General features: G+C 42.6%; 1 protein-coding gene across 1 annotated transcript in view; it reads right to left on the bottom strand.

Moving 5' to 3' along the window:
* NECAB1 (N-terminal EF-hand calcium binding protein 1) overlaps positions 1 to 27,062 on the bottom strand; it is a 1,444,409-nt gene that overhangs the window by 356,134 nt on the left and 1,061,213 nt on the right. Inside the window, exon 7 of the mRNA XM_086967008.1 lies at positions 6,254 to 6,375. Within this exon, the coding sequence (XP_086823134.1) occupies positions 6,254 to 6,375 (122 nt within the window). The remainder of the gene's footprint in view (positions 1 to 6,253; positions 6,376 to 27,062) is intronic.

The raw sequence follows: 27,062 nt of genomic DNA, 5'->3' as shown, positions 1-27,062 counted from the left end.
ATGTGAAGCTCTGCTCTCTAAATGATAAAGGCTGGTTAAAGTTGTCAAACAAAACATGTAACCCCTTGGCGTAAATGAATATCATCCAGAATAAGGAGTAAACTACCTTCGAGAGTATAATAAAATGGTATTGCAAGAGACCTTGGAGTACTGACATTATAAAGTCACACGGCCTGTTAAACCATTCCTTTAATATGGTCACAGTACTTCTTAGTGACCTGATTTATCCTTAAAACATACATTTCGTACTACTTTAATCCTATATACTAAATACATTCCATACCTTTATTTTATCAGGCATAAAGTAAAAAAAGTAAAATGTAGGCATTTTAGGACTTTTAGATTGATGTTGAGAAATTAAATTATTTAGAAGTCTAAGTAACTGCTTTGCTAAAGGATCAATGGTTTGATAATTACATTTTTTTAAAGAGATTTACCCAGCCATTGGAATGAGGTTAGTGCTTTCCTTTTCAATGGATGGCTCAGTAATCCTGCACAATTCTATGATTAGTGAATTATTTTCTATGGATTTTCCTAACCGTATCTTTCACTCGTCCCTTCTTCCAGTCTTCTCCCAGTCTAAGATTTAGTAAATGCTCACATTCCTATGATTAAACTATATTTAACTAGTAAAAATGCATAATTGTCAAACCTGCTTATAGGACCTGATGAATAGCTTGTGCCCTGTCTGGCAAAACATGGACACTCTCAAGCAATAATGGGCTTTAACCTACACATGGGAGTACTGAACTCTTCACTGCCAGAAATGTGCAGTTTACATACATCTTCAGCTTGTCAATAAATCAATGTTATTACCATAATCAGTTTGCCATTCAACTTAGTCAATTATGGCCCATAATATTATAAGGGACCATGAATTTCAGACGTATATCAAATATCTCTTCCTGGACAAAGCAAGTTTACATTTTCATACACCAACCACCTTCAGCAAGAGATGACCAACTTCATTGTTTGATTCAAAATAAAATAATAATGAAGGCACCTTCATTTCTACATGGACAATCCCTCTCGCTAGCAGAGAGATAATTATTAAGCAGCAGTTGACTTCTGGTGCAACAGTGTATTGTTGGTCAAAAATACCTGATGTGAAACTTTCCACACAGTTTGTCATTTGTTTTCACAGAAGTACTGCTCCCAGATCAGGTGTAGTAAAATAGCCACTTTTCACCATAGACAAGCCACCGCAATATTGGACAGTTCCGTGTGTTAGTCACTATTCCTGAATGAATGGGTGCATTCTTTCCCTGAACTTTTTCTTCCAGCATATTCATTTAAGTGTGTGCATCTTTTCAGGAATTCTGTATTCCAAATACAGAGCTGGTCAGCCAATCAGAATGCTCTCTTTGTGGACTATAACTACTATTAAAGGCCACACTAGGAATTTATGGACCTGGTCAAAGCAAGCAGGCCTGCCGGCAGCCCTTTTGACCCCTGTCTGCCACAAACTTTCAAGACAATTCTTTTAACAACCTCTGCTGCCATTCCAGTAAGAAGAATCATCAACCATTACTTAACTACTGGAATATTTCCAGAAGAACTCAAAAAGTCATACACACGCCCTTTACTGAAGAAAACAAACTTGGACCCGCTGAACCCTGACAACTACTGACCCATTACAAATGGACCTTTCCTGGGCAAACTGATAGAAAGAGCAGCCTTCGCCCAGATGTCACAATTCATTGAAGAGAATGACATACTTTCAGATTTCCAAACAGGATTCCGTCCAGGAAGAGGCACTGAATCTGCCCTCCTTGCTATCTGGGATGACCTAAAGAATACAGTTGACTGCAACGGGGTTGCTGCGCTACTCCTCTTGGACCTCTCAACTGCCTTTGACACGGTTGACCATGACACTCTGAAACAAAGAATTTATGAAGCCGGCATAGAGGGAACTGCTCTAGACTGGATTGCGTCCTACCTTCGAAACAGAACTAATGTCACCCACACCCCACCTTTCTCGTCCAAACCGTACTCCACAAAAGCAGGGGTCCCTCAAGGTTCTATCATCTCGCCCATGCTTTTCAACATCTACATAAAGTCTTTACTGGTACTGATCAATAAATTTCACCTCACGTGCTACAACTATGCAGATTACACGCAAATACTCCTTCAACTGGAATGCCCCAAAGACATTGGAAAATCACCAATTTTCAGCTGTCTCAGAGCCGTGGATCAGTGGATGACTTGGAGCCATCTGAAATTGAATGCTTCAGAAACTGAAATACTCACGTGTGGTGATTGGAAAAATTACAACCCGCTTGCCGCATGGCATGATGAACTGGGATCACTGCCTAAATTATCGAAGGAAGTGAGAAACCTCGGACTGACCATGGACTCCAGCTGACGATGAATGTCCAAGTGGATAAACTAGCAAGATCAAGCTTTGCTACTATAAAAATGCTGCGTCTAATTTTCCCTCATTTGGGATTTCCACACAAGGTCCAAGCTACCATCTCCCTTGTTCTATCCAAACTCGATTACGCCAATAGCCTCTACCACGGATCACCTTTAACGACCATAAAAAGACTACAACGGATTCAGAACTCGGCTGCCAGACTACTCTTGCATATCAAACCACGAGACCACATCTGCCCTGCCTTGAAAGCCCTGCATTGGTTACAGGTTGCCAGAAGATCCACGTTCAAGCTGCTTTGTATTACCCTCAAACCAATACATGGAATGGGACCACTCTTCATCAGGAATAAAATCACCAAACACATTCAACAAAGGAACCTCCACTCTAAAGGAGCATCTCGCCTCAAAATCCCACCATACAAGAAAAAAAACATGGGTGGCACATCCTTCTCTGTTCAAGCAGCCAAACTATGGAACTCTTTACCCCCCAACATAAGATCCTCCGACAACCACCTTATCTTCAGAAAACTACTCAAGATCTGGCTCTTCCCCACATAAGCACCATACGGAAACAGAAATGTATAGCATATCCCTCTGTATATAAGCATTTGTTTTCACTATAGATATGTACCTATCTTTATGTATTACTTTATAAAACATGTAAAATAATTATGGTGTTAAGAGAAAATAAAAAATAAAATAATATTAATAATAATAATATTCATCAATAAATAAAAATCATCTTTGGTCTACATGTACATACTTCCATTGTGCACCTATGTACCTTCCATGTACTTGGATCGGTGTGTCTGTTACTTTTCTCCAGAAAAAGCATATCCAATGCACTACCCTATTTCTCACCCTGTGCCTCTATCAATATATTTAATCTAAATATACTTCCTTCCTTTATGTATCTATATACTTTCAATGTACTTATGGATCTATATATTTATCACTTTCTTCTAATTTATCATTTCCAATGAACTAGCCTATTTCTCAGCCTATACTTCGTTCAATATATCTTCTAGCCCAACCTTCTGACTCATCTCAAACTTCTTTCTACTACTCCTTCTAATGCACTACCCTATCTCTCATCCTATACATCTATCAATATATCCTCTACATTCACTCTCTCATTTATCCAAAACCCCATACCACTACTATGATCGCCAAAATAACTCTTTCTAGACTCTCTCCTGCTCTACCCCTCCTTGCATCATCTGACATCTCTTTTTACTACACCGATCCCCTAAAACAAACCTTTTCTTAACTCTCCCCTCTGACTCCTTCCCTCCAAAACTCCTTTTTACTCATCCAAAAGCCTCTTCCTACTGCTAAGACCGAAAAAAAAATCCTTCACTCTTTTATCCCTCCAATATCCTTTTCAATCAACATTAACAGACTAACATGTTCACTTCTCAAATTCCATATTCCATATTCAACTATACTAATATACTGCCCAAATAACTGAATAACATATCTACTACTCAAATGACTTCACATTTATACTATACTAATTTTCAACACTAATCCTTTATGGGTTCCGGAGTGGTGTGCTACTCGCCAGAAAAGCGCTTCAATACCCATCAGGGGTAACAAGTGCTATATGAATGCAAATCTTTCTTCCCCTTTTATCCCTCCGCTATCCTTCTCACTCCAAGTAACAGACTAATATCCATCACTGAAATTACCTCATATTTCACTATATTAATTCCCACTAATCCTTTATAGGCTTCCTGAATAGCGTGCGTCAACAAGCGATAAATAAATACAAACCTTTGTCCTCTATCCTTCTGCTATCATTCCAAATCCAAATAACTGACTAACCTATCCACCACTCAAAATGTACTTGCATGTTTCACTATACTAATTCAACACTAATCCTCTATGGGTCCCAGAGTAGCGTGCTACCCGCCGAAAAAGCGCTTCAACGCCTCGTCAGGGGTAGTAAGCGCTATATAAATGCAATTACAATACAATACAATATCATTCCTCTTGCCTCCTTCCATCCACACTGGGAGAGCAACAGGAGTTATAAAAGCTTATATATAACTTATAGAAGCTTGTGAAATGGACTCTCCAGCCCCGCGGCACTCATCTGCTTCTCTTTCAATATGGATCCCTGAAACACTCCTATGCCTGTCTACCGCTTCACTAAAGCTCTTTTTACAGAATCCTTCTACTCCACATGTGCAGTAGGTGAAACTGATGCACGGATATGTGCAGAGGCTGAGGACAAAAGCACATCCCAGCTCCCTCCCAACCTCTGCTGCCCTATAGGAAGAGCATACAACACTCCACCTAAGCCCATCTAGGTCCTGCATCCTCCCTCTCCTCGTTCTCCCCATTGGAGTGCAGCCCTAGGCCAATACCTGGGTGGGCTCCTCTCCCAGATGGAGAACCCCAGGCCAATAAAACGGCCCAGGGCTCTCTGCATCCCCCTCTCAACACACAGAACACATCACGGAACACATGACAGAGAAGCAGACATAATAGCCTTGACTGAACTCCTCTTGACTGCCCTGACCCTCTGATCACCTTTGGCTGCTCGCAGCCCTCTCTCTAACATGTTCCGAGAAGACAGAAAATGTCAGCAGATTTGTTTCTAGAATCCAGGATTAACACACAGTAAAGGGTCCAGTATTCTTGGGCCTGGGTGGTTATTTCCCTTTTGTTTTAAAAAAAAGTTGGTGCAGGGCTACCAGCCAGAATTAGAGATCAGAATCCGAGATTCCGTCTCAGTGGTATCCATGCACCAAATTCCAGTAATCTTATAATCAGGCACAAAGTAGTAGGTAGACATTTCAACAAGTGGAATATGTGTTCCTAAAAGCCCATGGAACCATATACTTTGGTGCACAAAAATGTTTTTAAGGATAAACACCTTCTGGAATTCACCAAAAGTGTACATTTGGAGCAAATGGGAAATCAAGCATATTCACCTAAAACATTTTTTGTTTCTTTTTTTAAGAAAGGAGTCTCTTTGATTCTTGATGATGCAAGAAAACATTGACCTCCTAAACAGGCAAAGCAAAATCGCACTCCCTCAAAAAGATAGCCAACTAGATGGCTCAGTGAATGATACGCTCGCTGGTGACATCTGACGAAGCATATGGTACACGTGTTTGATACCCTTCATGGCTATCTTAGCCTCTACATCTCTAGGAGATTTATAACACAACAGATGATTATTATAAGTAATAGTAACGTCACGCTTTACTTAGATGCCTGTGCTAATAGTTTATCTCGTCCACTACCTTCGCAACAAGAAGTCCCTAAGCCTCCTCAAATGCTCATTGCATTCCATTTTTCTTCATTGTATCACCTGTATTTTTCCTTCGAATATTTTCATGCTTAATATGATTATTGTTTTAAATGCTTTTTCCTGTTCTTTTCTTTTTATTCCATTGCCCAGATTTACCTCTTGATGCTATTTACAACTGTATGCTTGTTTTATTTACTATAGTCTTCAACTTTGATATTCCAATGTACTCTGTTTTGACACCTTGTTTTTCTCTTGTTATTGCCGAATAAAATTTTCTTGAACTTAAAATAAGTAATAGTAACACTTATTATTCACAACGCTTATAAACAGCAGTATACGGCCTAATGTAAATGTAAATTGATACTTGTAGTGAAGTATATTAAACACAAGTTATTAAATGTAACAGGGCGACAGAGCACTGACATGCAATTTAGTAGTGACTACGAAAATAAAACTGCTCAGCCAATTTATTCAATCTGTCCCGATATCTCTTAATTAAAAAATAAATACAATGATACCAGCCCCCCTTCGATTGTGAAGCAGAACTGTGCACTCTTTATCTAACAGTCCCCATCACTACAAACATAACATGAAATGAAACTAACAAAGTACCTGGGCTGGCGATGTTAAACTGAGGGCTGTTCGGTGACAAACTGTTGTTTCTCTGAAGTCTCCGATTTGATCGTTTTCCAACTCGTGGAATTGACAAGACCTCTGGCTTTGTTGGTCCTTGTCTGCAATAAAGACAGATAATAGATATTATGTGTGTCATGTTGTTATCTGCAAGAAAACATTACCCTGGGGACCACAGAGCCTGAGACATTTTCTCGGCTTCCGCAGTCATTACCACCTCGTCCGTGTTTCTGACATTGATGTGTGACGGAAGAGCACAGAACAGGGGGAATCTTGGCGGCGGCGCGCGCAGGGTTCTTGCAGACCTGCAGTTCACGCTGACACCTCTGTCACGGTGTGCCTCAGCGCCATGACAGGGCCAGATGAAGTGTGTGAGGGGACCCTGAGCGCAATGTATCCCCCCTCTCATTACAGAGATTTTCAACTAGGACCAAACAGAATAAGAGGGGAGATGGACGACCAACTAAGATTGCTAAATTTAAACAGAGGAAATAAATGGAACGAATATTACAAAGATACACGTTTTTAGATTAAATGATACACGACATGTTCCTGCTTTTACTGTACTTACCTGCCCATAAAATGAAAAGGAATACATGTTTAAAACTGCTGATACCCACAGCATTCATTTGCTGAGGAACTGGAAGCGTGGATTCTCAAGGATCGAACAGTGAAAAAAAAGACACAAGTGTAAGGTTGTGACAGGGTGAGGAGCGCCCATCAACTCGAAGAAAATGAGGCGACGGATCAGGTAAACAACCGCCTAACAATAAAAGCATCTGTGTTCCAAGATCTGCAGTTTCGAATTGAGCACCACGGATCCAAAGTTCAAAAGCATTCCTAGTGGTGCTAAAGAGATTTTGCGGGCATCATTTAATATTCATGGATATCAATTGTAATATGCAAATAAAAAAAAAAAAATCGGCAGCTCACACTGCTAAAATCAGCATTGAAGGCACTGGCACTACACTGGGTCTGCTGCCACAATTAATGGTATGGGAACTAGTAGCAGGGCATGGCCTTCTAAATGATGCACCACATGACCTTGCTTTTGCATTGTAAACTTTCCTTTATTTTGGAGGGCTTTCTATCAATGCGCAGAACAACATGCAGAAAATATATAGATGGCATACAAAGTGCACTCACCCCAAATCACCATTTTCTCCGCCCCCTCTCAATAGATACACCTGAGTCTTGTTTGGTTTTCGCAGTGTATACATTTTTATTAAATTACAGTTCCAGGCCAATTACTCCATTGGCCTCTTTTTATTTATTGTAAACTCTTTAAAACTTGTTTATCAACATCACAGTATTCAAATACTCACACGTATATACATAGTCATTCTATTTACAGCCCGTTCCCCAAAGGGGCTTTGCTTGACCTTCGGGCTGTGCCAGTAGGCCACAACCAAGTTAGCCTGCTCTCCTTAACCGCATCGCTGCTGCAGCGATTTTTGCTCTGTGCGGCATTTTTCAAAATACCGCGTTACATGACGAGCTCAGCTCGTCATCAGCACACCCACCTGTGGCTGATGACGAGCTGAGCTCGTCATCAGCAGCGAAGGGGTTAAGTTAACCGCCCTCCAGTCAACAGAGCTGCAGGTAAATAATCTGCCACCACTTGTAGCAACCAACGGCTTCCAGGGTAGGGCTAGAGAATCCAGGGCCACCAGCAGGTCAGCCCCAAATCTCCCGCCAGCCCAGAGCCCATGATGATTTTAAGACCTGTTCTGGGGTAAAAAATGACACTGACCAAAGGAGTCCCTGTGATACCTCTTGTCCAGGACCCCGCCACAGGGCGAGGCGCTTACGGGCGGACTTGACCTCCCCCCCTGCACTCAAGAGCTTCCGAGATGGCCCCTAGTAAGGTTTGTATGAAAAGTTCATTGCCCGCTTCCGACAGGTGCACTCCGTCCGTAGCGTATAGTTCCGGCCTTGACGTTTGTATTAATTTGTGCCTAATGGTACGAATGCTCGATTTCAGAAGTATTTTCGCAACTGACTGATTCAACCTTTTCACAGACTTATTCACCGCTTTTGGAGGCGCGCCCCGTGCCCATGCCTGCCTTGGAATGACTTCGGACCATAGCCAGATCGCATTCGGCAACATATTCCTGATTGCTGCTAGAGCAGTGAACAATGACTCTTTTACGCCCCTCCTTCTCGCCGGGATCATGTTGTTGCCTCCAGAATGTAGCACTAATAAGTCAGGGGCGGGCATGCCTCTGTTCATGGCCGCCCGCAAATCGTTAGGGGCATCGGCTAAATGTTGTCCACCTATCCCCACCCAATGGTGGTCAAATCCTTGTGCCTCCCGCGCTTTTCCCACGTGCAATTTCGTGAAGACCAACCCCGCCCTGCGAATAAAAGAGTGGCCGCACCAGCATATTTGGGGTCTTTGGGATGTGGTACCTAGGGCAAATTTGAAATGAAAAACAGTCAACACTACCTGTGTATGATAGGGGAGGCACGCTACGACACTCAAACTAATTGCGGGCAAACGTAACGCTCATAACACGCTGAATTCCACCGACCTAATCTCTTAATAGTTTCTTCTGGGAGCCCCAGGCCTGCCGCTGTAGTTGCTGCCCCAATACGGAATGAATGGGATGTGAAGTCAGTTGAGTCTACGCCCAGCCTTGTCAATGCCAGCTTAACCACCCTTGTGAACTGAAATCTGGTGAGGTGTAAACCGTCCCTATGCAACAGGACTCTGTCGTCGCCCCCTTGTGGCCTCATTTGCAAGAATTCCCCTGTTAATCTTACCGGACAGTATGTCACCCCGGCTACCCTGCCTAATTGCAACCATATCCCCTTACCCAATGGGTCTGTCTTTGATCTCTGGACCCTAACTCTCAGGACGTCCCCTGCCACAATCAAGTCCCGCACCTTATGCCCACTTCCCTATCCGCCTTAGAGGCAGGGAGCAATTCCGAGATCCTGAGTTCCCCACAAAAGGCTAGAACGTAATCTACCCTGAATAACTGAGTTTCGTATGGGGAGAAGCAAATCTTGGGCAGAGTCTCCAGGATATTTACCAGCCTGCTCACGTCTATGGGTCTTCTTGAATCCTTCGCCCCTGGGGTTAAACGTTCCCATCCCTTCACAGCTCTCCTCACTCTATGGTCCTTTGTTGGGTCTGCCACCCCCCTTAAGCCAGCATAGAATGCCATTGCCGACAGTTGTCTTTTCATCATCGCCACTGATTTCCCGCTAGCTCTCTGATGCACTATAAAGCCCAAGACGCTCAAGGGTTAGAATGACTCAACTAAACCCGCCCCTTTTAAGTAATATTGATAAAACTGCCACGACCTCTCATATTATTATTATTATTATTATTAAAGAGTTTTATATAGCGCCTGGTTACCCTTAGGCATCCCCGCGCTCATCCATACTCTTAGTCTTGGGGGCCAGGGATGCTGTTATCAACTCAGGGGCTGCGGGGCACCAAGCTTCCATAGCGCCGCCGGGAAGTTCGTCATCTCTCTGTCTGATTGCGGCCAGTGTGTGCGGAATTCTGCCAACTTAAAACGGGACAAGGCGTCAGCGGCTTGGTTGTCTACCCCAGGAACATGCCTTGCAGTAAAATGTACATTGCGACGCAGATATTGCAACACTAATTCTTTCAATAGGCGCAGCACCCATGTGCAAGTTGCTCTCCGATTGTTAATCGCCATCACCACTGACATGCTGTCCGACCAGAAAACAATGTGCCTGTTTGCTAGCATATCTCCCCACAGGTGCAATGCCACAACTATGGGAAACAGTTCTAAGAAAGTAACATTGTGTGTCAGACCCTGTCGTGCCCATTCCTCCGGCCAATGCTGCATGCACCACTTGTGACCCAAGACTGCCCCGAAGCCTACGCTACCTGCCGCATCAGTGAACAATTCAAGCTCTGCGTTCGAGGAGCTCGGTCTTCGCCATATCACGGACCCATTAAAGTTCTCTAAGAAGTCCTTCCAAATGTTCAGGTCATTCCTCACTTCCGCTGACAGCCTAACTCTATGGTGTTTAGCCCACAGCCCTGACATTGCCCTTGCTATGCTCCTAGAGAAGGCCCTGCCCATCGGTATGACTCTCAAGGCAAAGTTCAGTTGTCCTACCAAGACTTGCAGCTGGTGTAATGTGACCTTCCTTGTCCCCAAACAGGCGTCAATAGCATTCTTGAAGGCAGACACCTTCGAACTGGGTAGCCTACAAACCCCTTCTCTAGTGTCAATTTCAATGCCTAAGAATGTTAAACAGGTAGTTGGCCCTTCAGTCTCTTCTGCTGCCAGTGGTACTCCCAGGGCTTTTTCCAGGTGCTGGAAGCCCAGCAGGGCCTTCCTGCATGACTGCGAACCCTGAGGTCCCATGAATAAAAAGTCGTCTAGATAGTGTACCACCGCATGGGATTTGTCTGTAGAAAGAAATTGCTCCACCGCCCATTCTAAAAACCTGGCAAAAGACTCAAATACTGCGCAAGCAATGGAACAGCCCATGGGCATGCAAAGGTCAATGAAATAATCTCCTCTGAAGGTGAAACCCAAGAACTTAGTATCCTCCGGGTGCACTGGCAGGAGCCTAAATGCCGCCTCGATATCGAACTTGGCAATTAAGGCCCCTTCCCCCATGGCCTGCAACTTTTGGATTGCGGTGTCAACCATTGTATAGCGCACCATGCATATGTCTGGGTCGAGCTTGTCATTGACGGATAGCCCTGGGGGGCTTGACAAATTATGTATCAGGCGGAATTTCCCTTTCTCTTTTTTAGGTACTAACCCCAGCGCAGAGCAAACCAGAACAGGCTTTGGCAATTGTTTGAAGGGACCCGCCACCCTCGCCAAGGCAACTTCTTTCATTATTTTCTTTTCAGCTGCTTCCATGTTCTGCAGCACTGAGCTCTGGTTGCGTGGGGGACATTGGTGGGGGTAGCTGAAGACGGGATACGGAAACCAGACATAAAACCATTGTGTAGAAACTGAGCATCTTGTAGCTTGTTGTACTTGCTAAGGAGGTGTGTCAGCACATGTGTCTTAATGGGTGTTGGCAGATCTCTCGGATGTCTGTGGGGGCCGCCCTTTAGCTGCAGCCTGAGGCGGCTGTTCCCTTGGTCCTCCTGACTTCTTAAAGCATCTGATTTCTGGATGAGACGGACCCCCACAGAAGGAGCAGCAATGCTTGTATCTACACGTAGTCCCTCTGGTGCACTCATTCTTGTTATACAGCCAGCAGGCCTGCTTTTTGTCTCCTGCCCCCCTATCGCTCCGAAAGGGCTGATTGTGAGAAGGGTAACTAGTCTTGGTCACAGGTGCAGTGGAATAAAACACTGCATGCCATACATTAATCTTGCGTTGGTCCCATGCTATCTGGGGGGGGAACTGCCTTCATTTGCCTGAACTTGGTGTCATATTGTAACCACCCTGTGCCTGGGAACTCAGAGGCCGCCCCATGTATCAAAGATATGTAACTGATTATCTGAGGGGCCACCGCGGGGTACCTCTCTACCATGATGGCAGCGTAAATGGCGAATCCTGTAATCCAATTCTTTATAGACCAGTCAACCCATACCTTCTTCTGCTTGTACTCGCCTTCCTTACCTACACTAGCCTTACATGGAACCAAACCTGCATTGATGAGATCGAATACGTCAATATATTCTCCCTTTAGAATCTTTTCTTTGGTGTCTGAGGGTACATGCCATGTGATCCCCGCAGATGTCGATAGAGTCATGGACGAGGAACCGTACACTAAAGGGCTGTAAGCTAATGACGGCTGCCCCGCCGGCACCGTCCCCGTCCCTCCCTGAATCTGATTAACTGCTGGCCCTGCTAAATTTGCGCTGGTGTTTGCTGTTTGATCCTGAGGGGACAAAGTTACTACATTTGGGGATGGACCCATAACCACCGGTCCTACAAATTCAGGGTAAGCTGTGGAGGATACCATTGCGCTAGCAGGGCAATTACTAATTGCCTGCCCGTGTGAAGTTGTCGCTAGTACACCTGCGGATTGCGCTAAACCCCCAGACTGCACCCAGACTTGTGCTATTCCGCTACCCGGCTGTGCGACCACTAGAGGTAAGGGTGCTTGTGCGCCGGGCGCATCTGCTGTGTTCGGCCAAGTCACGCACTCGAGGCGCTCACAAACATACCCGGACCCGATTCAGGCAAGCCCCCACAAGCGGTGAACATTTTTTCCATCATCCGCACGCTCACTCACCTCGACCAGCCCCACACTCTATGCTGGTCACAATTCACACACGGATCACACATACAACCTTCCAACAACACTATCACACTGCGAGGCCCACTCACCTGCACCTGAAGTCGGATGACTTTCCATGCACCCCAGCTGCCACGACACAGTTCCACCAGGACTTCCTATGCGAAGTCTGACTCTTGGGAGGCAAAGTGGACAAAGAGGGGGCGTAAACTGAGGCGCTGGCTTTTCAAGCCTCGCGCTCCCGAACTGCTCCCGGGTCACTCTGACCCTATTCCCTGACGCACTTCCTGTTTTCTCCACCGATATCCCTTCCGGGTCGCACGACCCAGAAGGGACCCCTTACCTATGCGGCCCTTTGGCTGCCACTAACGGCGCCACGCCCCTTATGTGGGGCGGCCCCCTGCAAAAGTTAGCGAAGTATACAAATGTGAAAGATAACACGACTTCACTATGTTACACTGGTTGGGAGCCTGAACGTTGAGGATATGCACTGGATAATAAAATGAGCTTGCACTGTAATTTCAGGATTGTGCAGGTCAGAGTGAGATATATTTCTGTAAGAAGGACTTTTATAGGATAGGAGCCAGTAAAGAGAATAATTGAAAGCGGAATTAAAATGAATAGCTAGGGATGAAGCTAAATACCAGAAAGATAGTGAATAAAATTCAATACGTGGGTTGCATATTGAGACTGAATTTGGCAGATAGTTAGGGCCAAAGTTGGAAACACAATAAAAAAAAAATATATAGAGGGGCTCATTACGATGTCGGGTGGAAAGTCTCCGCCTGACAGCTTCTCAGATTCGGGACTGACCGACTTGTGGTTGGCGGTTCTGACTTACGGAGTACGATGCGACCGAACACTGTTCGACCGGATTCCCATTGTTTCCTATGGGAGCCCATCTTACACCTGAGAACCGGCCGTAGCACAGGCTCCTCTGGGGAAATACGATGTTTGCAGAAAACCCTGCACCCTGTTGCAGGCACCCTAGGGTGCCAGCCACACAGTGCAGGGTTTTACAGGGGGTCCCTTAGGTACCCCCTCGGTCATCAACCGTAGGCCTCAGGGCAAAGGGGGCCCTGCTAAGGATTCACAAAATCAGTTTCCGACAGCCTTTCTGTGTTGGACAGGCCGATGCAAAAAGGCTGTTGGAAAACAACATCGTAATCCTGTGGGTGAAAACGCTGTCAATAGGGGTGTACGATGAGGTTCCGACCAACATGAATAGTCCGTGAGTCACTAGGAACCAATTCAGAATGACCGACCGGTTTATGTTCCGACCGCAAACATAGTAATTGGGAGGTCGGAATGTAAACTGACCAAGTCGCTCGGAAGGGCTCCAGTGCGGTCGAGGAGATTTCGACTGTCAAGAGGAGGCTTTCCGTCCGACATTGCAATTGGCCCCAGAGTGTAATACTGAACATTTGAATACTCTGGAAGCCATTGTTTGTGGCCAAAGTATGGTGACAGATGCAAGGAATACAAATAATAAAAAGGATCACTGACAGTCCATACTGATTAAGAATGAGGGACAGATTGCACATGTAAACCTACAAAAACTTAGACTAGATTAAAAAAAATTATAAATGGGCACCATTAGTTATCTGCAAATTCATACATGTTTTAAAATATTTTGCAAGTATATGAAACCTGGGCTCTGTGCTTAATAGTGATCACTCAGTAACATAAAACACATAAGAGTGTTTGATACAAGAAGAGGCCAATAGACAAATAGTAAGTTAAAAATTGCTGTTAGTTCATTAAATATCCTTTGTTCCAATACAGCAAGGAAATAAATTACCAATGGGTCCCACTGCCATAGGCGTAACAGCGGTTCAATCTGTGGTAAATTATGGGTCATCATCAGTACAAAAGTTGCAGAGCTAAAATCAGCTAAAAAATGTGTAGTGGAATGAGTAAAAGCCTCTTTTCATTCATGTATATTCTCATGTGCTATGAGTGTAGTTACTTCCTCAAAAATGAATTTTTGGGGTGTATTGGAGAGAGAAAGTAGAAAATGTACATGTATAGAGTGTGGCAGTACTATAAATAAAGGATTATCACCAGAAAAAAGACTGCTTACTTGACAAAAACAAAGGAGATATTCTCCTCCTAAAAAAATTAAATTGTCAAAAAAGTGAGAGCGATGTAATATGGGAGAGGTTGAGCTTGAGAAAATAATTAAATGCCGTAATTGGTATTTACCACTTGTGTAAAGGTACAAAAGTGAAACATTTCTGTACATTTACCTGCTGGGTTAGGCGCAACCAGGAGGGGTCCCGTCTTATTTGGGGTTTAACCTGCAGTTTAGTGTTTTCTCTATTAAGGTATAAACACTATAAAAACTTTTTTTTTTACCCAAAGTTTGTCTTTATTCATTATGGTTAGTGGGTTCTCAAACAGCAACAGGCAACTCAACTTTAGTAAGTTAGATTTAACATAGAAAAACCAGGATATAGAAAACCCTTTGTCGTATGTTAAACAGCCCTCTATAATTAAGTGAAATAATGTCACATTGACATTCAGCTTAGACGGAAATCCATAAAATTAGGGGTCCCAACCTTATATGTCATGACAGAAGTAATGCAAAGAACAAAGTGGTACAGAAAGAAGGCGCCTGCAAAACAATTCACTTTCGATTGTAACGTTGAAAGTTTAATATAGCCCTACACCTCTGCCTCATATATTGCGGTAGGTATGCACTGCAATTGATACATTTCTAACATCGGGAACTCTGAACTAAGGGCATAATTCCGAATCTGGTGGTCCTCGGTCCACAAGACTTGTGGTGAGGCGGCGGTGGCGGTCTTTCGACCGTCAATATTACAACTTTGGCTGTTGTGCAACCCTGGGACCGCCAACTCTGCCAGGGAAGCGCTGCTGCCTAGCATTGGCACTGTTTTCACAAGACAAGGGAAACCCAAAAGAAATAACACTAGGGTCCTTGGGCAGTAATCTATTGTACAGAACAGGGGACCCTAGTAATTAAGGATCACGAGAATAATAGACATATACTAAATAGTACATATGACCTCTGTCCAGCCGGACAGGTTTTTATTTTTCAATTATTGTATTGAATTTGTATATATAACATTTATACAAAAGTGGGCACAGCCTGTGACCCACAGAGGACAAGACAGAACAAGTGGCAAAACAATTATGTAAAAACGCACAAAAGCGGTCTGTACTTATTAATCAGTTTTACAGACTAGAATTCAATCATAGCAACCCATTGTTGATCACAATTCATGAAGTCAAACCAACATATGGTGCAGTGAAGTCGACGACGTTTCGATGCAGTTGAAAGATACATGCATCATCATCAGGACAGAAAATAATATGTCATGTTTGTCTAAGGACTCTCATTCAATTACAGTGCCTCTCGTAACAACTTTTTTGGACCCCTATACCATATTTAGGAATTCCAACGTGATCGAGCTTAATAACTCGATTGTAGAGAGGAGTAGTCCGAGTAAATTAGATTGGAGGCTCGAGGCGTGTACTCGTGGCGATCCGATAATACATCTTGGGTTTATTTCAACACAGCATGATAGCCGGACGATGGGGTTCTGGCAGTGATTGCCAGAACCCCATCGTCCGGCTATCATGCTGTGTTGAAATAAACCCAAGATGTATTATCGGATCGCCACGAGTACACGCCTCGAGCCTCCAATCTAATTTCCTCGGACTATCACGTTGGAATTCCTAAATATGGTATAAGGGTCCAAAAAAGTTGTTACGAGAGGCACTGTAATTGAATGAGAGTCCTTAGACAAACATGACATATTATTTTCTGTCCTGATGATGATGCATGTATCTTTCAACTGCATCGAAACGTCGTCGACTTCACTGCACCATATGTTGGTTTGACTTCATGAATTGTGATCAACAATGGGTTGCTATGATTGAATTCTAGTCTGTTAAACTGATTAATAAGTACAGACCGCTTTTGTGCGTTTTTACATAATTGTTTTGCCACTTGTTCTGTCTTGTCCTCTGTGGGTCACAGGCTGTGCCCACTTTTGTATAAATGTTATATATACAAATTCAATACAATAATTGAAAAATAAAAACCTGTCCGGCTGGACAGAGGTCATATATACTATTTAGTATATGCCTATTATTCTCGTGATCCTTAATTACTAGGGTCCCCTGTTCTGTACAATAGCCTAGCATTGGCACAGCAGTAATATGCTTGGCAGGACCGCCATGGTCCCTCCATGCAAATTACAAGTTTCCTCACTGCCACTGATTTCTTGGACGTCTTTCCTTCATGAAAATAGTGGCGGTAAGGAAAGCAAAGGGGCCCTACTGTGTCCCCTTGTGCCGCATTCCATGTCGATGCACACAGTGTGGTGCAATAAGTGCCCCCCCTGTGTTCATGCCCCCCCTAGTTCCAGCATGGCATGGATTGCCCAGTGCATGCTGGAACTTCCTTTGACGTTCCCACTGTGGCACCACTATGGGATTGCTGAAGGACTGCCTGCTTGTGACTACAAAAGTCATAATACAACAGGTGGTTCTCAAGCGGGTTTGCGGTGTGGCGGTCCCACTGGCACACCACCAAACTCTTAATCGGGCCCTAAGGGGACCGTTTTTGTAAAGGACCTGTTGACTGAATACATTTTTGATGCCACACACAAACATTAGACTCTCAGGGGGAAAAGTAATCAAATACTACCCTCAGATATTAAAAATATTGACTTTAACCACTCATTTGTTATCTGATTTAAAAGTACGCAAATTGGAATGATCAGGGACACAGGCGTAGTTTGTGATTTAGAGAAGTGCCGCTCGTAGAGGAGCTTTGGAATCTCTGACTGTTTGGACCCTGCTGGGAAGTTGCTGCAAGAGAGGTGAAGCTGCGCCAGGGGAAAAGCTGCTGACCTTGAGGACGGGACTGCGAGGCCCACCAGGCTGTGCGCGGAACACCTGGCACACCTGCCGCCTCTTCCCGTGACTCCTCCCCTCTGTCACCGCCCTTGATAACTCCTCGCGGCCCCCACTTCGCGGGAGCCGCTCGTAGAGGAGCTTTGGAATCTCTGACTGTTTGGACCCTGCTGGGAAGTTGCTGCAAGAGAGGTGAAGCTGCGCCAGGGGAAAAGCTGCTGACTTTGAGGACGGGACTGCGAGGCCCACCAGGCTGTGCGCGGAACACCTGGCACACCTGCCGCCTCTTCCCGTGACTCCTCCCCTCTGTCACCGCCCTTGATAACTCCTCGCGGCCCCCGCTTCGCGGGCGCCGCTCGTAGAGGAGCTTTGGAATCTCTGACTGTTTGGACCCTGCTGGGAAGTTGCTGCAAGAGAGGTGAAGCTGCGCCAGGGGAAAAGCTGCTGAACTTGAGGACGGGACTGCGAGGCCCACCAGGCTGTGCGCGGAACACCTGGCACACCTGTCGCCTCTTCCCGTGACTCCTCCCCTTATCCATCTTCCCGTATAAGACCTGGTGCTGCAACGCGTGAGCGGGACGCGTGTGCGGGACATATCCCGGGACAAAGCCCGGACTAAGGGCGGACCCTCTGAGACCCTCAGAGAACGGAAGAGACTGGACTGGGCACGTTCCTTTGACCTACAGGTACTGATCGCCTCTGAAATCGTCTATTAACAGGTCTAACTTGTTTGCTTTGTTGGACTATCCTTTACAAATGTCTTCTATAAACACAGAACAGCCCGTGCCTGATTAACAGGGTGTACTGTTAAATAGAACTCTTGATAACTACTTTACAAAATCCTCCCCTGGCATCACAAAGGAAACTCTCTTGGTGGAGCGGCGGGCGGAACGCCGCCGTTCCGTGGAAAGTATAAAGAACAGGTCAGTTTCACTGGTATCGCTTCCTGTTATTAGTACTACCGACACTGACACTGATTTAATAGCTAATGAGTCGGTATATATATTGGATAGCCAGCCTTTGGAAGTGAGTGAGACTACGCCCACATCAAATACCTCCCCAAAGACGGACACGAATGGTTTATCCGCAACTACTCACACAAGCACTCCAAGTATATTGAAGGGAAATGCTCTGCCTTCAGCGAAAATACCCCGCAATAGGGTAAAAAAAACGGTACCCTTGTCAAAAAACTATGGACCACCTCCGAATAAAAAACGGCGGAAAAGGGGGGATTCGCTACAACCCAAGTTGAGTTGCTCTGATTTCGGGAAAAAGGCTAACACTACTGTTAAAAAGCCTAGTACTTTACAAGCAGCCATAGAGGGGACCCATACCTCATCTTCATCCTTACCAAATTTGCCCGCAGACAAAGAGGACAGTATGGACACTAGTGTGGTTGTTAATGTGCCCAACGAGGATAAGGGCCTTGTCACATTACTTAACATAGAGGGTCTAATCAAATCTTACTCAGCATCGATTTTGGAGAGGTTGATGGAAGTAGAATGTAGACTGTGTAAAATTGAGTATGCATTGGGAAGTAAGGATGTTGTAACTAACACTAGCTTAAATAATGCAACTAGCTTAGTACCAAATAATGCATCACAAAATACATTAATACCATCTCGACCACCCTTAACTGTCCCTATTTCTATTCCCTCTTCAAAAGCATCTACCTCTAAGCCCACGGGGAACACGGTGACAGTGATTGCCCAACACAATCCACCCCCTAAACCGCCCCAACAAAAAACTCGAGACCAACCATCGGCTAATGCTGCAAATAAAATCACTGATAACATGGCTAATACACTCTTGGGGAAACCGACAAGGGAGGTGGGGGACACCAGGCATACCTGGGGGAAACCTGGAAGGACTCCTTTGCCTGAACTCCTGCCAGAGGCAGTACCCTATGTGGTCGTCCTAACAGGGGTGCCTGTGCTGGAGCAAAACAAGAGGGAGGGGTTTGCCCAATTGAAGAACAAGATTATGCATTGGCTGAGTCTATACAGGCCAATTGCAAATCATATTAATGGTGAAATTGTCCATGTTCGACGTCTCCAATGGTTGGGGGGTAGACCCAAAGACATCGATGGCGACGTGGTGGTCGTGAACTTTAGGGACCCAAATGCTGTCCAATTTATACTAAACTGGCAGACAGGTAGCTCTAACCATACCATAATCCCTAGACCATTAACGTATTTTTACCCAAGGTCAGTGGTGTTTCCACCCCAGCACCACCCACCACAGTATATAACCCAAACCCAGCCAATTAACCATTCCATTGCTCAAAATGTTGGGAGCAACCAATATGCTCTGTACCCTCCGACTTTACAGAACACCAGGAATTTGCAATATGTTCCCTGCCCTGTGACAGCCCCAGATTGCATTGGATGGAACTATGCACCAGTTAGAACACATAACTCCCAGAACAGAGGGATGGATCACCTAAAACCCTTCACACCTCTAGAGACTTCAAATAGATTCGATATTTTTAGCGGTCTAGATGACTGCGACTGATGTTTCTTGAGCTGGGGGGTGAGGGAAGAGGATCAAGGAGTCCTACTGCTGTGGGTGTTGTTAACGAACCTGATGTATTGGTGAATTCTGAGCCTTCGTTATTGGACAAAACTGTAACTTATGACATAAACACCCCAGGAGAGTGCAGTATTAAACAAAAAGAATTGGTAGTACCCACAAGCATTTTGAGCAAAATGCTATCTCTAGAAGAAATATCCTTGGTAACAAAATCTGTGGTTCCCATTAGTTGTGAAGAGATACCAAGGGTTTTCCCCGAGATGCCATCTGCACTTGGGGTGCCGGTAAAATTGGTTTGCTGGAACATAGCTGGAATTGCAAAAAACCTGAGGGACCCGGAGTGGGCTAGCTTTATAGAATCTTTTGATTTCTGTTTGTTACAGGAAACCTGGGCAGTGGATACACCACACAGGGTAGGTTACAAGACTTATGGAATTGGTGCGATCCCCTCCAGAAGCGGAAGGCCGTCGGGGGGACTTTTGATTTGGGTGAAAATAAAACTAAGGGTTAATATTGAGGTGGTAGATACAAACTCCGTAGATATACTAGCATTAAAAGTACAATTTTCAATGGGAAGAAATTATTTTTAATAAACATCTACAATAGGCCTTCACCCTCCTCAAAAGAATCACCAACCCTCTCTAAACTAGATTGTTTCCTGAGTGGATTGGACCTCAGGGAGGATTTTGTTATCCTGGCTGGTGATCTAAATTGTAATTTTGAGCCAGTTTTGGGCCTAAGTGAAATTTTTGATGAGGAAGACCAGGCGAATAAAATCCCTATTTTGGAGAACATTAAATCGGTTAAATGTTCAACCTTGGTTCTCCAGTTGACTAAATTATGCACGGAGTATTTTCTTAGGGCTTGCAACGGACGGCTACCATCCGACAGCTCGAAGAAACCAACCTTCAGTAGGAACAACTACAAAAGCAACTTAGATTTTGTGATCGCTTCCATACCCCTTTGGTCGCATCTTTTGGACCTCGACGTAATGGAGAGGCTCGAAAGCGATCATTTTCCCTTAAACTTGACATTAGATGCTTCACTGTTTAACGATTTAGTTCAACCATTCCCACTTGAGGAAAGCAGTGGTGACAATATCGAGATCCATATTAGTAACAATAGGAGATCACTTAAATGGCCTTTTATATTGGATCACAGTGACATCCTCAGTGAAATATATTCACTTTTTGCTGGGACCCTTGGACCCTACTTAGGTCTAACATCCGAGGAGGAAACAAAAACCTCTTTTTTGATAATACATCAGAAATTTTTTGCTGACCTAAAATTACTAGTTACCAAAATGCCCCAAAAAAACCAGCAAAAGATCCAGAATCTGTCCCATAGCAAGCCATGGTATGATAGATCCTGTAGAGAGTCAAAAAGGGAACTATTAATGGCGATCAAGTCTAAGTCTCCCTTAGATATCCAAAAAGCAAGGAATAATTATAAGTCTGTTCAAAGGGCCTCTAAAATAGCATGGGAGGAAGACAAATGGGCTGAACTGCTGCTAGCCGCCAGATCGCGCGATAATGTGGCCTTCTGGAGGCTAGTAGCAAATGGGAACCATGTAGGTAGGGTGGTTAAGGATGTTTTTCTGGACGAGCAAACCTGGGTTACCCATTTCACAAATTTATATAAAAAATATGATGATCCCCATATGGATACGAATGCTGCAAGCTATGAAACACCAGCAGATTACCTTGTCTTTACTTTAGGGGAAACAGAGTTGGCAATAAGCCAAATAAAATCCGGCAAAGCACCAGGTCTTGACAAGATTCCGGGGGACTTATACAAGCACGATTTAAAAGTATGGGCACCATATATCAATTATTTCTGCAATAAACTATCCCGCACCTTAGAATTTCCTGAAAGTTGGAAGGGAGCTGAAATTGTTTTAATCTTTAAAAAAGGAGATAGGATGGACCCCTGCAACTATCGGCCAATCAGCTTAATGGATATCCTCCAGAAAATCTACTCACGACACATTTTATTACGTGTGAGTGATTGGTTGGAGGAAAACACAATTTTAACCAAATTCCAAGCTGGGTTCAGATCAAAAGTCAGCACAATAGATCAGATTTTTAGATTTTGCTGCCTTTACTGGAAGTACGTAAAGATTAAAAGGGGCCATTTATATGTTGCTTTTGTTGATTTAAGGGCAGCATTTGATTTAGTGCCACGCAATCTTTTATGGAAAACCCTCGCCAGGGTTGCGTTCTGGCCCCTACGCTCTTTTCCCTTTTTGTGAACGACATCCCCTCATACCTAGAGGGATGTAATAACGACTCCCCTAAACTGAACGGCGAAAGGGTAACATCCCTATTATTTGCTGACAACACTATCTTGATTTCCCAAACAAAAAATGGCCTACAGACACTATTGAACACTTTCAGTGATTATTGTAGTCAAAAGGGGCTGGAGATTAATGGGAAAATGTATGGCCCTAAATCCGACTAAACCAGATAAGGACTGCTTAACATTGAAAGGAGTAAAGTTGGAATCGGTGCCCCATTTTTCATATCTAGGGGTGACACTAGATTCCAACTTCACTTGGAAAGCCCAAATGGAAAAAAGCAAACTGATATTTGCCCAGAATGTAAAACCAATTCTCAGGGAGCAAAGCCTGAGCACTAGTAAAGCGGTGTCTCCAGTGACAGAATTATTTAAATTTAAAGTCCAACCATCAGTCCTTTATGGCGCAGAAATATGGGGGCCTGGGTCCAAGGATACCTTCAGTGTCCTAGATAATAATTTTATGCAAAGTCTGGTAAGGGTCCCGAGAGGCACCCCACTAGAACCTTTGCAATTGGACCTAAACTTTAAAAGAACTGATCATCAAGTCCTGATCCGACCTTTAATGCTATGGGTTAGATTATGGCATGTTGCCGAACTCCAAGATTATAGAGACGGGTTAAAAGAAATCATGGCGCTTGACAGTCTATAAGCTATCCCATGGCTTAGGCACGTTAAAGATTGGTTCAGCAATATAGGTCTGAAACATTTTTGGAAGAAACCCGAGCAGTTACCCCCTAACCCCAAATTAATTTTAAAAAGGGCCTTTTGGACCTTTATAGCAAATAGGACTGCAAGTATCACAACTAGTGGGACTTTAGTTTCAAATTTCTTAAATTTTAAGGACGAACCACTTTATGAAACCTTTATGGATGAAATAGAGCCCCCACTTGCCAAAACATTATTTTTAAAACTTAGATATGGAAACCTTTTAATAAAAATTACCTTGGCACGTTGGGCTAGAAATTGCGATCCATCGTCCTCAGCAATGGACGAAATTTGTTCTATGTGTGAACATAACCAGATAGAAAACGAGCAACATATCCTCCTTTTCTGCCCCTTGTACGCCCAGGCCAGAAAAAGATGGATTAAACCAATATGTCTATTGTTAGGCCTGAGGTCATGTTCACAGGCTCTGAGAATTCTAACAACAAATACATCGCAACAGATAATATTTAGTGTCAGCAGATTTTTACTTTCTATTTTCTTCCAAAGGAAAAAAATGGGGCATCAACTGTAATTGAGTTTTCTTTTATGGGCTTGAATTGATTTGTTTACTGGAACTAGCGTGGTGGCCCATCCTAGGATTTTATGATTGTTTTGTTGTGCTCCAATTGTCTTCCAACATGAATTGCACTGTTCTAACTAATGATTTTAATATCTTAAGCGGAATGTTCATTTTTTATTCACTGAACTGTAATGTATGCATTGTTCTTTTATGGCATCAAGCCGAAATAAAGAATTTTGAAATGAAATGAAATGATTTAGAGAAGTTTGTAATCAAATCCATACTTGACATAAAATCAGTGAAAGATATTACTAACTTCTTCCATTGCCCTTAGAGTGCAGGCAAATTCACACATCATCTGCATATACAAGCATGGAAACAGCAAATTCTGTAACTTTTGGGACATCAGCACCACACTTCAGAAGATGAGAGTAAATATTGTTTATATATAAAATGAACAAAAGTGGAACTAAAATGCTTCCTCACAAACTTTTCTTTTTAAACTGAAAGATTCTGTCAGTCTCCATTCGGGTCAAACCTTACCCACATTGTTACATTACAAAGTAATGTAAAAGATCATTGAGGTATCTAGTCTTAATTACCATGTAAGTCATCAAGATAAAATATCAGTGAAGTATCCAGGCTTAATTCTAAAAAAAGGACCACAACTTTGAGCAGTTTACCCTATCAACAGCACTGGATAGGTCCATAAATACTCAGTGTAACGAGCACTGCCTGGCAACAGCATACTTGTCAAATGATAAATTAATATTTAGGCTTTGCTGTGTCTGAGTGATGTCTTCTTACAGATCTTTATTAAAACCAAATAATTAAATGACTGATGTTAAAGGAATGGTATAAAGGGGAATAAAAATGGGTGAAGAATAGAATCCTGTGGAGAACCATACGAAATGAGAGACTCAAGAAAACTGTGTAGCTTCACAGCTCCGATTCTCTTTTGGCTATTGGCCATGGCACTATCCCTGCATGCCATGAATCCGAGGGGCATTTGGACATATGTTTTTAATATTGTTGTAAAATATATAGTTTAATAAATTATCATTGAATATAATGTTGTTGTTAAACATAATTTTGTTTAACAATTGTGAAATTTATTTTATGTTTTTTATTTTAAAATTGTTTGATGTTATGTATATGTATATTTATTTTAGAAACTTCTTGCAATGTTTATTGTTTTTAATTTTAAAATTTATTTATTTATTACTTTTCAGTACAAATATACATCTAATTAATGTTTTCATAACAGGACGTTGGGGTTATAGGGGAAAAGGGTGAGGAGATTTTTAAAGTATGTTTGTGTAAAGATTTTTTTTAAAATAATTTTATTCTAAAACTCATAAATATATACATTTTAAAATGTTGAAATTTAAAATGTATATGTAAACGAAAAAAACGTTTTTTAGATTCTGATTATGTTTTGATGTTAAACATCTATTTAATTTAACTTATAAACTTATGTTTTAAATTACCTTATTTCTATCATAAAAATGTAGTTCTTTATTTAATTTTATGTTTATAATGTATGTTATGTGTTTATGGGAATAAAGGGAAATATTTCTTGAAAAATATATTGTATTATTTTAATATTTCATAAGGTTATATTTAAGACTATAAATTCATTTTAATTTTATTTATTTAGAATTTTGTTTTAATTTGCATTGTTAATTTTTTGACTTTATACATATTGTCAAAGTTTTATCTTATATGTTTTTGTTTTTTCAATTGAAAAAAATATTAATATTTTTATTAGTAGAATGTTGGGTTTGTAGAGGAACAGTATGGGATGAAGTATTTGATATCAGATTTATATTATTTAATCTTTTATATTTAAAGTATTGTATTTGTAAGTTTCTTAGACACAACTGTTACATTTTCAAATAAAAGGCAAAATATTGTTTTTTTGAATTAATAAAATGTTATAATTGTCCATTATTTAAATTGAACAATTACAAATACATGTATTTTCTATTTATATATTGAAAGTACATTTTGCCTTTGTGCATATGTGTAGTTATTGTATGTTTATATTGTGTTATGTTTAATTAAATAATGGCATTTCAATAATTTAAGTTTTTTTAAACAACTTATAAAAAAATTAAAATTAAATGTATGTTCATTGTTTTAATTTCTACACAATATAAATTAAATACATAGGTTGTTAGTTTGTACATTTAATGATATTTATATTGTTAAGAGATGTGTTGATGAAAATTAAAATTTAGTTGATAAATATTTCAGTTATATTATTATTGTAGCTACGATATAATTATATAATTTTTAAATGTAGGTTTGTTTGTCTTTAAATGTTCATGTTTGTAATGCTTTATTTTATATTGGAGTGTTATTGTAAACTGTAAATATTATTGTAAGTTATATTTATTCAGTTTTTATGGCTATTCATGATATAGAAAATAATATACTGTCTTGCAGGAATATTAAATATCATCCCCTTAGTGTCCAACACCTTCCCCAAAATGGTTTAGATTGAAGTAGGAATAGTAAACCTAACCCCTTTAGTGTCCAACACCTTCCCCAAAATGCTTTAGATTGCATTGGTAACACTAAATATAGCCCCTTTAAGGACCAACACCTGCCTCAAAAGAGTTTGGATTGGATTGGATAGGATGATAGTTTTTTCTATTTTTATTTAGCGTAAATTCCTTATACTGCTACTCGTATTTTGTAGTCTATGTCACTTTGAGGTGGAATTCGATTGTGTTAGTCACAGACCCTGTTGCTTTTTAACAGAAACGGCAAGATCTTTTAAAAGTTTTGTTTAGTGGTAGTTTGTGTTGTGTTGTTATGCAGCGTGATGCAGTGGACATAACTATAGCTTGCTAGTAGTAGTACTATATATAGATATGGCGCTTCAGGGCGTGCTAAGGTCCGTGACTCCACCGCATCGCGGCGATCTAGGCCGCCATCTTGGGTGAGGGTGACCAGGTGAGTGCCGATTTGCGGGCGCCATCTTGGTTGGGGCTAGTGTCTACATCGGAGGACTCCCGCGTTTACGGCTCTTTAATATGCATATTCATCAAGCGCGCAGCGTTGGCACGCAGCGGGCGCACCGATGGCACGCCGGAGGTGCGCCAGAGGTAAGCCCGTTTTCGCCCGTTCGCGCACCGTTCGCGACTAGCACTAGCCACGCTGCCTCTGCGGCAACACGCCAGTTAACTTACTCTAGAGCAGAGCTCACTGAGCTCGGTCATCGCCTTCCAGTAAGTAACTTGCCGGCTTCTATGTCTAACAACTTAGCGGTGCTGCCTTGCGGGCTACTTAATGTTCGGTCTCTTTGTAAGCACCATGTTGAAATCGCACTCTTAATTGAAGCTCATGGGTTGGATGTGCTCTTTCTTACATAGACATGGACTCAAGCAGACAGCGAGGTAGATCTTGGACTGGCCTGTCCTTCGGGATATAAAATCAGGCATAACCCTTGTATGGGGAATAGAGGGAGAGGCATAGGGTTCATATTTAGGGACACACTGGATTTCTCTCAGCTTGAGGTAAAGAGGGTCCAAGAATTCGAACTTATGGGCTTTTCCCTCAAAGGACAGAAAGGAGTATTGCATTCCGGACTGCTATGTTACAGACCTCCGGGTAATGCACTGTCCAGCC

This window comes from Lissotriton vulgaris, chromosome 4_1, assembly GCF_964263255.1.
Source record: "Lissotriton vulgaris chromosome 4_1, aLisVul1.2, whole genome shotgun sequence".
Taxonomy (NCBI): Eukaryota; Metazoa; Chordata; class Amphibia; order Caudata; family Salamandridae; genus Lissotriton; species Lissotriton vulgaris.
The sequence above is the reverse complement of the archived record's forward strand: the minus strand, read 5'-3'. Positions and strand labels throughout refer to the sequence as shown.